We start from the raw sequence: 17258 nt of genomic DNA, 5'->3' as shown, positions 1-17258 counted from the left end.
CTACACCATATTCAAACTATTTTTTCTGCAGTCACACAAAACTGTGCTTGTTGCTACTCTGAAGTCAGCAACATTTAGACTCTCCTGTGCAGGTTTTATGACGGATACTAAATCACCCTTAAAAGCAACAATGTATCTGTGTGAATGTACTGTGTTACTGCTGGCTACTGATTCATTAGAGGATTAGCTAGTTGACTGAAAGTAGAATTTGACATGCTGTTGACATCCAAGGATTTATTCATTTAGCCTGGCCAGCATGCTCTGTGGAGAGCCCAAGCAGGGTAGGGAATAACTTAAATTGTCAAAATGTCACCTTAATTCCAGCCAAACATGCTGATAGAGCTTTTGTGCCTTCACAGTTCTCTGACAACTGCCTCATGGCGGGCTGGTGTAAGCTGCTGAGCTAGACTGCAACAAGAGTTGCTTATCAAGCTTCACTGGGAGGCAGACAGGAGAGTTCAGTACAACACCTCAGATTTCCTTCAGAGTATCACGACTGTCCAGCACCGCAAGCGGCTTCACTCACACAAACTACCTTACTCTTGTGCCTCTGCATCAGTGACTCAGCCACAGACTTTCACAGCCACACTTTCAATACAGCATATATGCACTACTCTTTCTTTTTTGGCCTTTGGGAACATGTTCGAAAACATGTTACGTGCCAATCTACACATCCAGCACACAGCAATATTAGCATTTATTTGGACACCGGCAACCTGTAAGCCCAATATTCTCCCTATAGCTATATAAACTATATAGCCTATAGTTTTGGTCTTCACTAAGTCAGTGGGTTTGTCATGGCTTTTTCTTTGAAAACAGCTACCTGCTGTAGCTGGAAATGGCACTGATGAGAGCAGTAAGTTTGAATCAAACAGTAAATTTGCAGTCTGGAAAACCAATACAATGTGCTGCAGGATGCTAAACGTACCGTAAAGCTGAGGGAAACAGCAGTCGAGTGATCATTTTTGTGATTTGGCCAACAAATGGAATTAACCTTAATTAGCTTCAGCTATAAAGTCCAAAGGCGAAAATACTCATTTCAGCCAGAGCCATCAAGTTTGCGGGCTTAAAATAACAAGTATGGACTTCATTTTCAAGTCATCTGTGCTTTGAAAAAGCACTGGCAACATACGTAGGGTAAAACACTGTTCTCTAAGTATATGGCTAGCACACAATGCACAGTAGGTCTCTGTGTTGGTCTCCCTATATGGTCACTCTAATATCAACCCCCTCTCCCTGACCTAAGGGAGGCGCACTGTGCTGTACAATAAGTCCCAACAATATAACATTCACATATTACACTGCTCCCATGTTGCGCAGATATTACAGCCACTTGTCATTGTCAAAAGTGTGTCACCACAAATAGGCCTCCAACTGGTTTATTACTGATAATACCAGTTTTGCAAGCAGCTTGTCTGACAGGCACCTATCGGTCAATGGATGACAAACTACATGATAAGGGGCTATAATGAAATACAAGCTGTAAAGTTTGCAACTCCAACTGTTTGCAGAGTGCAGTGCACTGGTGGAAATTTCAGTGAAAACCAATTAAATTACATTTCTGATCCCAAAGAATGGATTAGGTGGGTGTGTGCAAGTGTCCTGCACCCAAGGCTGACACAATGATGAGGTTAAGAGGAGGCTGATGACCTTGATAAGAAAGTATCCTGAAGATATTGGCAGAGAGAGAAAGCACTGCACCAAGATAGCAAAAGCATTCAAATAAAAATAGCACAACACAGTGATGTTTAAGGGGAAAAGAGGATTAGATTAGTCATTTTCTCAGTGGACAGTTATGTCACCATACAAAAGTAGTGTATTGATGGGGCTGAAGGTTCTCCTTTACCCTTTAAATGAGCCTGGTGTGCTAGTTTCTACAGTAAGCCGCGACAGAAAGCAGACATTAAATGCTGCTGCCTCCATCACACAGGCGTTTGTTAGTGTGAGAAAGCATCCAGCTGAACCAAAGACTGAACCACTGTGTGTCGACAAGGCCTGCTAACAAAGACGACCTTTCAGCACTGCGCAGTTTCCCCCTTCTCTCTTGCTTTTTGCAGCAGTATTCACAGCAGTTCCACTGACAGAGGATCTTGTGCACTGGTCTACCATACATCTTTATCTCTGCTGTCATGTGGTGGAGCAGGGTGACACTGGCATTCACCTTTGTCCCAGGTGCAGGCAGGCACCACCCACATGCGCAACTCTGCAAGTTGGTACACATGACACTCGGCACAAAGGCACCAGCTAAACACTAAGTAATCACTATGTGCTGTCCTGCAGAGGCTGGGATCTACAATTCATCACTTTGCAAAAAAGGAGAGCGATTAAACTAGTTTTAACCAGTAAGATAACAAATCACACTTTGCTATCTAAACAAAGTTTCCTTATTAGTTTCCTGGCACAACAACATCACTTTTTATTCAACCAGTCCAAAGTAATAATTGACATGCATGCTTAGAGGTTTCATGAGACCAACTGTAGAAATCTACTGATTTTAATGTCAATGGGAAATGGGGTGTAGTCTATTTTAAGTATGTATTAGAGCTGAAATGATCAGTTGTTGAATGCCAACTATTATGGTAATCTATTCATCTTTTAAGTCACGTATGAAGCAGAAAGGCCAAACATTCTTTGGTACAAGCTTCTCAAATGTAAGCATTTGCTGCGCTTTTCTTTTTTAAATAACTAAAAATAACATATCTTTGGGTTTTGGACTGATCGGTTGAGCAAAACATCATCAGACTGCGCAAAACATCATCTTGAATTCAGGAAAAATTTGATGGGCATGTTTCACCATTTTCTGTCATTTATAGACTATACAATTAGTCAATTACTGGAAATAATAATCTACAGATTGATAAATGAAAAAAAAATAGTCGCAGTCCTAGTTCCTTTCAAACAAAATAATATTTGCACAGTTTAATAGTCACATCATTCAGAATCTTATCCACTTAAAATGTATTATATCAAACTGTACAATATACTTTATAAATAAACATCAATTAATAGCATCTCCCCAGTCCTAGACTTTGCTAACAATTGTTTTAGATTACATCTATAAGTGAGCTGTTACCACCACTGAAGTGACTGACAGACAATGGAGGAGAAACTACTCATGTCAAGCATGTGCTCATAGATAACAGGGCTGTTATTTGTGTTAGTACATAAGGAAGAGCTCAGTAACAGCCTCTGACAAAACAACTGGCCGTGCAGTGACATTCACTGGGTTACCCCAGGGAGCTGTGAGATCAGGGACAGACATAAACATGTGGACAGACAACTGTGCGAGAGTCTGGGTTAGCCCAATAATTGACAAGGGAGAAGCCCTCTCCATGTCAGGCGTTAACACCACCAGTGCATGGGCCAAAAACTACAATAAGAGTCCAATTTGTCTAGTTTGCGTTGAAAATAAGAGCCTAAAAGTGATAGCTATTGTGAGCATTAAAGGAAGCAATTAGAGCCATCATTGTAGCGCCGAAAATACAACAAGAAACATGAATCACCATCTGAAATTAGTCCTCAAAATGAAATCCTAAATAAACCAGGGTCCTCACAATCAGGCCCTACTACTAGCCAGGCCTTGTCAAGTTTGTTGACACGATTAGCATACTTCCTTCTCTGACTATTATACATTCAGATAAACGCTGGGTCCAGTGGGCCACAAGATCCATGGAGCAGTGTTATGGCCCTAATGCCAGATCCAGATATAGCTGGACACCATGGGGATAAAAATACCCAAACAGATGGGAGGGTTCACAGGCAAGGGAGGGAGAGGGAGCCAGCACAACTAGAGATGTCAGAGGAGAGGAGAACTGCAATTACAGCTGTTTGCTAACCTCCGCCTTCCATGTGGTTAGCAAAGCCTTTAGTGGATGCCCGTTCAGAGATAATGACCTCGCTGGGAGATACAATGTAGCTCCAGTATGACTACTTAACTGGAGTTTGAGTTAGGCCTCGCTAACAATAAGGCCATATCAGAGAGAAAAAAATATCTGCCAGCGATCAAAAAGCTACAAGTGGCAACACATGTCTAGCAAAGAAAAGTTGTGAAGAGGAAAGTGCGGAGGAAATGGTTGAGCAGTCACCGGCTGGCCTAGAATCTAACAATCAGAAAACAAACAGGCCTTGAAATTTCATGTGGTTTCTCACAGCCTGTCTAAATGCTACTCAACCAGTGGCTCTGAAAAACAGGGTTCATGCTGACACAAAACAAAAAGTAAAATATTGACTGCTCATATGGTGTGAGCTTATCAAAAGGGAGCGCTTACAAGAATTGACTTTAACTCCACTGACTGAGGAAAGTGTAGTATCGGTAGATAGGAAGTTTGAAATTTTGGCTTTAACAATGTTTACATTTTACAAAACTTCAAAAATGTCAGCCCAGAGGACAGCAGGTCAGGAACTAAAGCATGTTATAGCTAAAAGTTTACTGTAAGTTTGCCCTCTTTTTTTTAAAATGCTGTAAGAGGGACTAGAGATGCCTCTCCTGTAAAAAAAATAAATACAAAAATCCCAGTCAGATATAGTTTAAGATATTATGCAGTCTAGTCATCTTCACTTCTTTAATCAACACAAGCAGAGAGTTGACTCATGAACAGTACAGGGGCCAAGCTGTGGGTAGAGGGGGAGGGGGACAGTTCCTATTTACTTCCTGTGTCTGACTCTCCTAGGTCAAAGAGTCAACTGCACTGGGAGAGTAGCTGCACATTAAAATACACTTTTAACATAATTGAACTGCTAATAAAAAATAATAAACAATAGATTTGCTGATATTGGAGATGTACCAGAACATTTGTGTAGTGTATACGTGGAATTGTGGATTTATGTTTCTACGTTACTTCACCAACCCTGAGGATGCACTTACCAATTTGATGGCCACATATTCGTTAGTATAGAGATTTTTCCCCAACCGCAGCTCTCCAAAGTTCCCGCAGCCAATTTTTTTACCCACACGGAAGTTTGGGCCAACCATAAGAACTCCAGAATTGGTCCCTGAACTCCGGCCCCCATGTCCAGTCCTGCTGCCTGCTGTCTTAGACATCTTTTTCCCTTCCTCTGTCTCTCCCTTGCCCCCTCTCTTATCAAAATCCATAAGCTTGTGATACCCTGGCCTCTCCACGGTTATTCTCCAGCCATGCAAACCATAGAAGCTCCAATAACAACGACAGATGACACTTTAGGGAGGGGGAGGGAGACAAAATCTCATAGGACAGAGGAAAGGTGTTGCTGTTAAAATGTGCAATAGTTTAGAAGACACTTAAATGAGATGAAGTGCCCCGCGTGTCCATCAGGCAACTCTTCTGCTGAGTGCTTCCCTTTTTTCTTTGTGTTCCTTGTTAACCAGAGGGGCTCCTTTCTTGTGTTTTTCTTTAGTTTCAGTCTCAGAGTAGCATGTCCCTGCCTGAAGAATAGGCAGGTTGTGCTAGGATGTGCCCACAGACGCACATACAATACTAGTCATAAAAAAGCACTCCGATCCCAGCTACTGCATCCACAAGGCCACTTGGGAACATCTCGTGGAGTGCCTCATTCCTTCTGGTCAGCCTTCAGTGACACAGTATACACTCTCCATGTTGCAGGGCCACAGAAGACAAGGCAACCCAGTCAGAGAAAACAGCGACGAGAGAGACAGGTAACCGATGGGTTGGATGTCAGCTGGATATCTGAAAAAGCAAAAACATACAGAAATTAGTTTTTTTTTCTGTGTTGGCTGTAACAACACAGATCATCATCATCCGTTGTAAAATAAACTCAGTCATTACTGTTTAAATAATTAAAAATCAATGTGGGCAATATAACAATATTATATCAACATATGAGGCTAGGTATTGTCCTAAATTTTGGATATCGTAATATTGTGATATGACCCAAGTGTTGTCTTTTCCTGGTTTAAAAAAAAAATTAACTTACCATGAACTTACCATACTGTTCTAGCAGTTGTATTATTATTATTATTATTATTATTATTATTATTATTAGCCTTTACTGACTTAGTCAGATTTTCTCCATATCGCCTAGCCCTACATATCAATCAATATAGGGAAAAATATTGGGGGGAAAAAAATCGCTTTATCTGTTCTTATAACACTTTGTGGCCATGAAGAGATTAACATTTTCAGAATAAAAACTTTAACCTTTTATTTGAAGATCAAATGATGTCTACTGTGGCTGTCCCTTACTACAGCTGAAATGAAATCTTGCTCCAGACCGGCGCACAGGAAATTCAATAAAGCAATCGATATGAGCGGAAATATTCCACAGTGGACCTCAGGCATGAAAAAAAAAAATCTCTTTTACAATTAAACCCATTTTTTGAAAGCCCAAAACAGTGCCTTTCAGGGATTTTGTAGATCACAAAGTTGTATTCTCATAAACGAGACTAAACTATCTAAAATTGTTAGACTGTTATCTAGTGTTAAATTGAAAAAAAAAAAAAAGATCTGCATACTTGTGGTAATGCGTATAAACACATCTAAGAGGTCAGGATTAAAAAAAAAGCAAAAGTAAAAAAGTGACAAGATATGAAACTAAGCCATACATTATAATAGAAGCAATATCAGACACAAACAATGCCAATCACAACCATAATTTCGGTTTTCTTTGGCAGTGTAACTTGACCATCTCTGTGCAGCTTTTCTCTAACAATCACATACAGATGTCTCTGTCCAGAGCAGCCCTCATAACTCCCCTATGTCCATGATCTAAGATGGTGGTGGTGCTGAAGAGAGAAGGTAATGCAGGCACTAGCGATGGGCAGCTACTCTTTCCTATGGAAAGGCACTTACATGGATCAATGACTGCTGTAATGCCTCATCTCATCACAACATTTGCATCATGGGAACATATTATTGGAAGGATTTGGATATGGTCTAGACTACAGCTAACTCAGCTTATCTGACAGACTAAGAACTAATGTAGCCTTTACAGGACTAAAATACAGTATTATCAGTATGTTGATGATGAGTGAGCATTGTTTTTTGTAAAAGATTTATTAAAATCACTCACACGTGACAATCAATTATACAGAAAGTTTTTTTTCCACGAACAAATTGGAGAGGTAGCATTTTCTAGCTAGCTACTAAGTCTGAAACATTTTGAGGTCCGTGTGTGAGTAAATAAACAATAACACAACCCATTAAAATCCACTGAAAATCTTGAGTATGTCTGTACTCTCACTACTGCAGTCAGCACGCCTGAGAAAAAGCACACATTTATAAGCCAGTCAATCATTACACTGTCATGTCTACCTTCCAGCATGGCAAGACTTACTGTAGGAAATAAGGAGAGACTAGCCTACCTGGTCACAAGATTTTGAAGTACAATAAACAAGGTGGTTAAAAGCAAAGTCAAATGATCAGAACAACCACATAAATGGCACACATCATTTGTCAAGGTGACACAAAAAAACGACACAAGTCCATGCTTTTAAAAACACAAGTATGACAGTGTTTGAAGACTAGAGATGCCCTTGGAAAACAACAAAGATCTAATTAACTTACTGGTTTAAGTAACTTTTTGGCCAATTTGGCCCACATGTCTAGATTAGATTAGATTAGATGTCTCATTTCAGGAAGTGGTGTATTGTTTTTAATGTCAACGGTTTAAAATAGCAACCAAGTTGTTAACAAAACAGTGACTGAGTAGACCCATACTCAAGTCTTGATGGGGTACATCAAAATACAGACACAATCAAACTGTATGATACATCGCCAAAACAAAAAACACTAGGTTCTAACGTCAGCTTGCTACAATAAACGTTGTAGTCGATACAGTTAGCTAGTGATAACACGACACAATTTTCAAACGACGACATGAATGAATCCAACGACAAACCGAGAGACTCGAATCGACAATAAACCGTTGTACCCGGACCAGATTGACACATTTTCCTTTCAATCAGCCAACACCTAGCTAGCTAAGTTCACATTTCTGAATCGGTATCAATAAAGGACAAAATGGTATTGGAACATCTCTATTTTTGATCTTATATTAATCAATGCTAGCTCATAGCCAACTAGCTAGCTACCAAATAACGGTAGTGGCAGTTGTCATTTAGCTAGCAGTTAGTTCAAACTTAAATTCAAAGGGTCTTTATTGGCATAAAAGTTTCAATCACCAAGGTTGCCAAAGCATCATAATACAATGTGTCCAAATACTCGGACAGTACACAATAAACAGCAAAATGAACATTAATACAAAATTAAGATTTATTTATATTAATTATATTTAGGCCTATATCTTGTGTGGGGGGGGTTATGTGTAGCTGTGTGTGTTGTTGTTTCAAAGTACCTGATGTAACGCTAGCTATATCTTTTGATAGCACTACCTTTGTTTTACTTTATGAGAAAAATAAAAATAAATATTACAAGTAAACCCCGTAGTTGAGTGTCTTCAGAAGGTTTACCATTACACTAGCTGATTCGGCGGACAAGGCCAGATAACGTACTCAGGCTATCTTGGTATCTTGGCGTTAGTTTGCAAGCTCAAGTTAGCTTGATATTGTTCAACCGCGGCCAGTTTGTTTCTGTTTTTTTGTGCGATATATAAACGTTATATAAAAACGGCGATTAGTAGTATTAGAGTAGACGTTTATCTATACGCTGCAGCTAAATCGAAATGTCACATAGCAGTGGAAGCTAACCTAGCTAGCACCTACCAAAAACATCTTCCTCTTGGCCCAACGCCCGATATATAAAACAACTACCTAACGATGTAACGTCAGCTGATCTGTTAACAACACTGTACAATAAGAACAAGAGCTGGCAAACCGTTAACGAACCAATGCAAATTGAACGACGCATAAAATATTCATTGATTGTCCCTGTGCTAACGTTACATTAACCTGGCTAGTTAGTGAATGCTTAGCTAGCTTATAACTGAGAAATAACAAGTGACGTTGTAACGTTAACTACCTAGTTAATGTCAAGGACTGGTTAAGATAAAAGGGGTCGTTGTTTCACCTAAGAGTGTGTTTTTTTGAGTTCAGATTCCAGCCATTATCCTGACCACTGCCGGGCAACTCCTTAATCCTGAACACACACGGCAGCCCCGGGATCTCTTACCGCTTAGCTCAATAGCTAGCTAGCCATTTAGCAAGCTAACTTAGCACACGAAACATTAGCAAAGACGATAATGTACGGCGAGACGTCACGGTGTCTTTAAAAACAACAGTTACGTATACATTTCTGTCGCCAAAGGAAAGCGTGTTACCTTTCAATTTCAGCTATCGAAAGGGAATCGAAGTCATGGTTCTTCGTTTGTGGGTGTCTATCTCATTTCGTTTCTGTTGCCCTCAAGTTGCTATGATTTTGCTGTTGTCTCTTTAAGCCTCCCTCAGCTGCCGATAGCCAGGGACAGCGTCATGGGCTCATTCACAACGCTGTGATACGCTGAAAAACTCACGTAACTGGTTTGGAGAATAAAGCAGAACATCAGGCGTGCGTTGAGTAGAGCTGCTCCAAATACATCCATGCTCCAAACTGGTCGATTTAGTTGACACATTTAGGTGTGAAGACATGTGCACACACAAGTATATTGTGTGTGTGTATATATATATATATATATTTATTTATTTTTTATTTATTTTTTTCCCCACAGCTGTATCACAAGTGTGACCACTGTCAATATTTTGAATTAACAGAGGTGGAAGAAATACTCAGTTGTCATGTTGTACGTAACCACAGTGTAGAAATACTCTGTTACAAGTAAAAGCCATCCATTCAAAAATGTACTTAAGTAAAAGTATAAAAGTATTGGCATAAATAACTAAAGTAAAAGTATTATGCAGTATGGCCCATTTCTGAATAATGTAATATTATAGGTTTCTAATAAATGTGCACATCACTTTAATGTTGGTAAAGTTGAGGCTTGTTGGAACTACTTGTGAATTTTCCCCCTGGACATCAATAAAGTTTTATCTTAATCCATAATATTACATCATAATGTATTTGTTCATTATATTTTGTAGTATTCATCTGAATCTTCAAAGCAACTAGTAACTAAAGTTATCGAATAAATGTAGTGAAGTAACCTACAATATTTGCCTCTAAATTTTAGTGGCGTAAAAGTATAAAGTAGCATAAAATATAAATATTCAAGTAAAGTACTTGAGTAAATGTACTTAGTTACTTTCCACCACTACATAATGCAGAATGGCCTCTTGTCCCTGTTTTAGATGTCAGTCTATTTCTTCGTATGTACATTGAGAGCAACGGAAAAACTGTCAAATTCCTTGTATGTGTTTCCATACTTGGTCAATTGATTCCGATACAATTCCACTCTTGATAAATGATAAAATTGAATCATCACCCAGCCACATACCAAATAGTTAGCATTTTTACAGAGATGCCTGAATGAGTACCAATAATATCATTTATTATTCTTGCAGTCTTGTAAATGTGTCCCAAAAAAACATTTTAAGTAAGTGAAACCCACTTTACTGGCAGTATACTAAACCTCACAAGAACTAAAGGAAAAAAAGACTTCAGATACAAATCATTTTATTTTCCATTTCTATGTTGCTGTGCCTAGTTACAATAAGGGACTTCACTCACATGTGTTTACCATCATTATTACTGTGTAGCTCCTTGGCAGTGTTGCCAGCTAAATTGTTGAAGGAGACAACAATATCTTTAAATGTGGTGTTTACACTGCTTGTGATGGATTAAACAACAGCCTCCTTCAAGCAAACTCGCTCCACTGGCAACCTGTAGGATGTTAATGAGAGCAGACCCAAATTAGACTTGAAAGTATATGACAGTTCATCTTTACATCCCTTTAGACAGACAGGCATTCAATAAAGCTATAATAAAAAGTCATATTATGTCTGTCATCAGGTTTACAGGAACAAGGCAATAAGTGCTTCTCCACCTTGTTTTTTTTTCCAACACAGGGTTGTTTCAGGTGTACCTGAGTCCACAAGGAGCAGAGATCTCGGACTGTAGGTGTACAGGGCTACAGTTACAGCCCCGGGTGAGGGTGAGGCACAGCTTTCGTGAACAAGCAGTCTAAAGGGAGAGCCTACAGTTTTTAGTAACTGACGATGGATGAACCCCCAGGGTGGAGCTATGCTGCTGTATGATGGGCCAGAAAACCGGGGGAAAGGCGAACTCAGTGGACAGCACTCCTACAGCCGGCTGGTGAGGCTGGTGGCTGTAGCGCTCCCCCGCCATGAAGGGGAAAAGTGGAGGAGAGTGAAGGCGGAGGGGGCACCGTGAAACATCAGAGTCTGAAGGAGCGAGAGGTGGGCAAACATCCTTTGTTTCATCCACATGAGGAGGATGAGGAGGAGGAGGAGGAGGAGGAGGACAGCAATGAAGAGGAGGGATGTTTCTGTCAACATGTGATGTGGTGATGTCCTGTTTGTCTTTGGCCCTGACTTCCTCCTGTCCCATGGTGCTGTGATGTGGTGCCTCCTCCAGACTGTGGTCTCTTGAGAGTGGGGAGCATCTCTGACCTTTACGAAACTTTGCCCTCCTGTTCTTGAACCACACCTGGACGAGAGAGAGTAAAACAGCAAAGGTCAGTTTATCTTTATAGTACCAGTGTATAGTACCAAGTGCTTTACAACATTTATACTTTAAAAGGAAAGCAACATTAAAGGTGCACTATGAGTTCCTGCATGGTTTCAGCGTGATTTCATTTTTGTCTCAAATCATAGGCATCTCTCCTTGATGCGCTAGCTGCCTGCCCCCTGAATCCACTGTGAAACTGCCCGGTCTCGGGAGACAACACAGGGGTCGTAAACGTCAAACAAACACTAGGGGCACAGGCTGTGCACCAAAATACAACAAACCACTCCAGCCAATCACCGACAAGATGGTTGGGGGAGGGGGTGGGGGTTAGTGACAGTTAAGGTGCTGACACACTAAGCCAACGGCCGACCGTTGACAGAAAAGCGAGTTGAGATGATCAGTCGTGTCCCCGAGGTCCAAAAAACTGCCTTGGAACACACTGAGGCGACACCGACTTGAGAAACGTAATACGTCTCCATAACAGCAGGCGGCGCTACTCTGTATTATTGCCCAAGAAATGAAAACCGGCAGCTGATTGGACGAACATGTCACATGGGTTTGTTTTCTCCGGAAATTCAAAGCCAGACTGTCATTCAGAATACAATCTCATATTGTACTAAAATAGTTCACCGAAACATGTTTCTGAAAACATTTTAAGCGAGAAATAGGCCATGCAGTTGCTGAATCGGTCTTCATTTCAGCTCAACAGAGGTCAGTTTAAAAGATTTTCGTCAGATTTTGAGAGACTCTAGTCACGCTCATTCCGCTCCCCATTTCCGGGTGAGTCCCGACTGCCCTGCCGCCGACTGAACATGTCAAGTCGGCCAAAATGAACGCCGACAACCCCCCAGACTGACGACAGCACGGGACACACCGAACAGATTCGAGTCACTGACCTCGCCAGACTGTCAAACAGCCGATTTTCGGTCCTGTGTGTCCACACCTTTAGTCAGTTAGTCATGACAGTAACAGAAACACGGGGGGAGGGGCGAGCTTGCTCTGTTTTGTTTGAAATTTACTTGAAACGTCAACAGAAGTGACTGTGGCGTGCAGGAACCATAGACAGTATATAAGAATGGACCAACAGATCCTGTTGCTCTGGACGGAGACCAGTGAAGGATACTTTTCCAGTGATCGCTAGGGTTACTGCGCAGCCTCCAACTGAGAGAGACAACGTAAATGTGACGTGAGCAACCTGTCTGAAAGTTGTAAGTCTTCTGGTAGCTGTGCCAAGAGAAATCTCAATCATTCCCAATCTTACAGAGACGGAGAGTGTAGGTATATGTAAGGAGATAACATGGGCACAGGCTAATTATTGCTAACTAAAATGCTAGTTAACATTAGTAATTAAACCTAAACAGCTCATGTAAGTCGGTACTATACGGTAATTCCACTACTGTGCGACAGTAAGTCACTTGGTTATGACACAATCGTTAGCCTATTTTTACAAAAACGTCTGCTACGGAGCCATAACGTGAGACACAAGGTAATGGAGCCTTTTATACATTGTCGTGTTTCTTTAGAAATAAACAATGGACAAATAGAGTCTTTAAACGCTTCAGATGTAAAGTTATTCGCTGTCAAGTGAGATTTTTTAAATTGATTCTTTTATCCAGAATCTATATATCTATATATATACATATATATATATATATATATATTCTGGGTAAAAGAATCGATTTTAAAAATTGTCCCAAAAAATCACAATACATAAGATTTTCTTCCCACCCCTAATAGATAGATAGATAGATAGATAGATAGATAGATAGATAGATAGATAGATAGATAGATAGATAGATAGATGTACTTTATTAATCCCAGGGAAATTGCAGCTGTGAAAACATAAGTTTAATTTTAACTAGAACCTGAGCTAAACCTTTACAAATCATTATGTGTTGGGTGTTGAGTGTGCTCTCACCTGGATGCGAGCCTCAGGCAGGTTGATGCAGACAGCTAGCCTCTCTCTCATGCCAACATCTGGGTACTGAGTCTGCTGGAAGGCTTTCTCCAGAGCCTGCAGCTGTGACACGGTGAAGGCCGTTCGGCTGCGGCGCTGCTTCTGCTGGTTGCCATACCGAGCCTCCAGGATAAGCTCTGGGCAGGACAGAGAGAGAAACTAAAAGTCATTACAACATATAATCTGAGGTATACTCAGGTTCTCTTTAATTTACTGTAATAAGGAGCATCATAATGGACGTCATTTTCTATTTTCTCCCACATTTCAATGTTGTTTTTCTTTGTTACCAGGGATGCAGTGGAGGTTTGACCTTATTTTAGACTTTTATTTGAAAATTGTTACCTCTTTTCTTAGGCTCAGTAAAGTATGAATTCCTAGTGCAGTAGCCTAGTTGTATCAGGTGGATGCCAGATATAAACAGTGGTGGAAGATTATTATTTGAGTCAGAGTAGCAATACCACACACACACACACACACACACACACACACACACACACACACACACACAAACACACACACACACACACACACACACACACACACACACAAATAGCCTACTCCATTACAAGTCCTGCATTCATAATTTAACTAAGTTTTATCAACAAAACAATGCAACAAAATACATTAATGTGTAGCATTGCAATGTCGAAGCTGGTTGAGATGGAGCTCGTTTAAACAAATTAATGGCATTTAAATTCTTTCAATACAGCATATCTCATTTTTATTATCTTCATTTGCATAGCAACCAGTGGCGAAATAAGTACTCAGATCTTTACTTAAGTAAAAGTAATGTTCGTTTAAGCTTTTTTAAAGTCACTGTGCATTAGGCTAAGTTAAATACATGTTAGTCCTGGATAAGATAAATCATTTTAAACTTTAGACTAAACAGTGAAGTGTTAGAGGACTAGGACCCACCTGCCAGTCTCTCAGCCACAGAGAGAGTGTGCGCTGCAGGGCCGGCTGCAGAGTAGACGTGGTACTGCTCCGCCATCTGGTGGTGCAGGTCGAACAGCATGGAGTTAACACCGTGGAGGGGATACACACCACCGCTGGACGGCCCGCGGAAATTCAAGGAGTTCATATTGAATCTAAGGAAACAGAAAGACTTGTTTTACTGACTGAAGGGTGACTTTTTAATATGGAAAGCATTAAAGTAGCCCGATATTGAAGTAATTCTCAAACCTAGGATTGGTCTCTTAAACTTTTTAAGTACAATTATTAGCTGCTAAAAGTAGGTCAAGGGAGCAATTACTACAGAATGAAGAGATAATCTGTTGCTATCTGATACTTAAATTGATAAATTGTTGGAATGAGAAGCCAACAAATAAAACACATGTACGACAGAACATTAGGGACTTACTTACTTCTCCCAATTCTAGGATTTCTTCCGTGATAAAAAAAATAAAAATAAAAAAAACGTCGTTAAATGTCCTCGGCTGTTTACCTGAAAAAACTGGAGCGTGAGATCCAGGTGCGCTTTTACGCACAGAAGTCTGAACCTGGTGAGCAGTGTAGTCCAGTATTTCCTAGTCCAGTTTGAGCCTTGAACCCTCGCACACCAGCGCTCTTTGTCGTGGCACGAAATCTAAATTCTCCGAAACCATTCTCACCCACGACTATTTAAGAAGCATTTACCCAGGCTCCCCTCAGCCATTAGCCAATAGAAAGAAAGGTATTAGCCGGGATTAGGTGGGATGAGGGAAGAGAGGGGGGTTGCAAGGAGCTCAAGTTTTTTGAAACTATTGAACTTGAGAGATTTATGCCAAGGATCCCCCTATAAGCGAGCGTTTCATTCCCTCCCTTAAAACAATTAAAACAATGTGGTCGGCTAATCTCCGAGGCAGGACAGATTAAAATAACAGCCTTTGATTGTGCTCTCCTTCTCAGTCCTCTTTCTCAGACCGCTGGCTTTGACAGTCTCCCCAGAGTTTTTTTTTTTTTTCTCTAAGGGTTTGTTTTGCTAACAGGCACCATATTTTGCCCATAAACTGTCACCATGTGAAGTTAATCTGAACCTCCTCAATGAGAACTATTTCTTTAAAAATCCCGCTGAGCTAAATTAGGAGTGTTCCCAGGGGCAGCAAACAGGAAACCACCTGGTACATTTTATAAACCATAAACTAGTAGTGGAAAGTAACTGGGTGCATTTACTTGACTTAATGCCAGTTTTTTTAGGTTGAGTATTTCCATTTTCCATTTCTAAAGATTCAGATTTTACCCACACAGCATTCATGATGTAGTTGTATGCAGACGGAGGGGCAGTATTTGTCAACAATTATAACTTTTTTTATATTCATTAAATTCTACTAAACTAAATTACCCAGTAGTATATAAAGTCATTAAATTGGCTCCACCTTTATTAGCGGCAACATTAAAGTGATAAACACATTAATGCGTCAATACTTATAATCAATTATATGATATCACTCTGAAATGGGCCATTCTGTATGACTACTTTTACTTATTTCTACAATGTGGCATTGCTACTACACACACACACACATATATATATAGTATATATCTTAGTACTTCTTCCACCACTAATAAATATATATATATATATATATATATATATATATATATATATATATATGTATCGTATATATCTTAGTACTTCTTCCACCACTAATTTCCTATTAGGCTAAGTTCATTTTATTGATATAGCCCAGTATCATGACTTGTACAACATTCATCTATCCTTACATCCTCAATTTGGATAAGAAAAAACTTAATCGTACTTCAGAAGCTGAGGAGAAAGGAATGTAAATATCAGTTTTAAGGTAGTTTCTTGTTAAGTGTGTTTACATGTAGTTGTATTTACTTTTTCTTAGTTTACAACATAAAAACGTAAACTTCCTGAGCGTGAAGTTCTCTAAAATAACGCTTTGTTGTGAGTACAACTTGTTGCATATAATTAAGTATTGCAGACACATTTGCCTGCGCTCAGTTTCAATTAAAATAAATAAATGGTGATAAATAAGCTGCTACAGGTACATTCCTCCACCCCATTCATGACATGATTGTGTATTAATAATCACAGATAAACATGTTAGATGTCTTGACAGTTGTGTGTGCGGCAAATATTCGTGGTTCACTTCTTCTTCTCACACTTCGCACACAATCCACTGCTCAGACTTCCAAAATATGTGAAAATGTTTGTGCTCTTTTTTTCCCCTGGCTTTTTCTTTCCTCCTCCTTTCGCCGTTCTTGGCTGTCAAGCTATATTAGTGTCCGATAGAAATAAGTCATTTAGAAGAGGCTCTGTCGGCCAGCCCCTCAGCCCCACTAAAAGCTCCAGGATTAGGTCCCAGAGGCCTTTGTCTCCGCAGCCCGCAGGATTAGGGGAGATTTACTGCGAGGAGAGAAAAAAAGTAGTTATTTCATGGCACTTTCATGATGAAACCTGGCCAAAGCTCTGTTGGCTGGGGGGATTAGAGGCACACAAAGAGTGTGGTTGTGTGTGACCCTCCCCATCCCAGAGCCGCCACCACTGACTCACCGCCCCCCTCCTCCTCCTCCTTGGATCATTTCCCCTTCTGCAGGGCCAGGCAGGGCTTCACCTCCTACCAATGAAGACGACCAGGGTTCAGTCGAAAATGAGTAATGGCCTCTTCAATTAGCCCTGTCACCCAACACTTGCTGACTGACTGTACCACTCAGTGAGCTCTGAACAACATCATATTCCATTAAGTTAATCAGCAGTTTTGTGAATTCAAAATAAGAAACAGGCCTTGGTGCAGTAGGTCTAATCACCAGCATGTGAATGTTTTGCATTAAAGCACAAGGTG

General features: G+C 40.3%; 2 protein-coding genes across 7 annotated transcripts in view; both read right to left on the bottom strand.

Annotated features, from left to right (window-relative positions):
- The window catches only part of csnk1g2b (casein kinase 1, gamma 2b), a 43070-nt gene extending 33704 nt beyond the window's left edge, over nt 1-9366 (bottom strand). For 4 of the 5 annotated variants that reach the window (XM_039810582.1, XM_039810585.1, XM_039810584.1 and 1 more), the window contains exons 1-2: nt 9211-9366; nt 4865-5663 (exon numbers count right to left, since the gene is read on the bottom strand). In XM_039810582.1, the coding sequence (XP_039666516.1) occupies nt 4865-5092 (228 nt within the window). In that variant the 5' untranslated portion in view covers nt 5093-5663; nt 9211-9366. Of the gene's footprint in view, nt 1-4864; nt 5664-8960; nt 9072-9210 lie in introns of those variants that run through there. The other variant, XM_039810583.1, reaches the window with a different exon arrangement.
- Nucleotides 9367-10482: 1116 nt separating this feature from the next.
- Nucleotides 10483-15045, bottom strand: zgc:101100 (uncharacterized protein LOC445169 homolog). 2 transcript variants are annotated; one of them, XM_039811694.1, is made up of 4 exons: nt 14835-15045; nt 14386-14558; nt 13432-13607; nt 10483-11492 (listed from the first exon to the last, which is right to left on the bottom strand). In XM_039811694.1, the coding sequence occupies exons 2-4, from the start codon at nt 14549-14551 to the stop codon at nt 11007-11009; spliced, it is 828 nt and encodes a 275-aa protein (XP_039667628.1). In that variant the 5' UTR covers nt 14552-14558; nt 14835-15045; the 3' UTR covers nt 10483-11006. The 2 variants fall into 2 exon arrangements, with proteins under 2 accessions (XP_039667628.1, XP_039667629.1); XM_039811695.1 differs by having other exon boundaries at nt 14915-15045.
- Nucleotides 15046-17258: the final 2213 nt, after the last annotated feature.

This window comes from Perca fluviatilis, chromosome 9 (assembly GCF_010015445.1).
Source record: "Perca fluviatilis chromosome 9, GENO_Pfluv_1.0, whole genome shotgun sequence".
Lineage (NCBI taxonomy): Eukaryota > Metazoa > Chordata > Actinopteri > Perciformes > Percidae > Perca > Perca fluviatilis.
The sequence above is the reverse complement of the archived record's forward strand: the minus strand, read 5'-3'. Positions and strand labels throughout refer to the sequence as shown.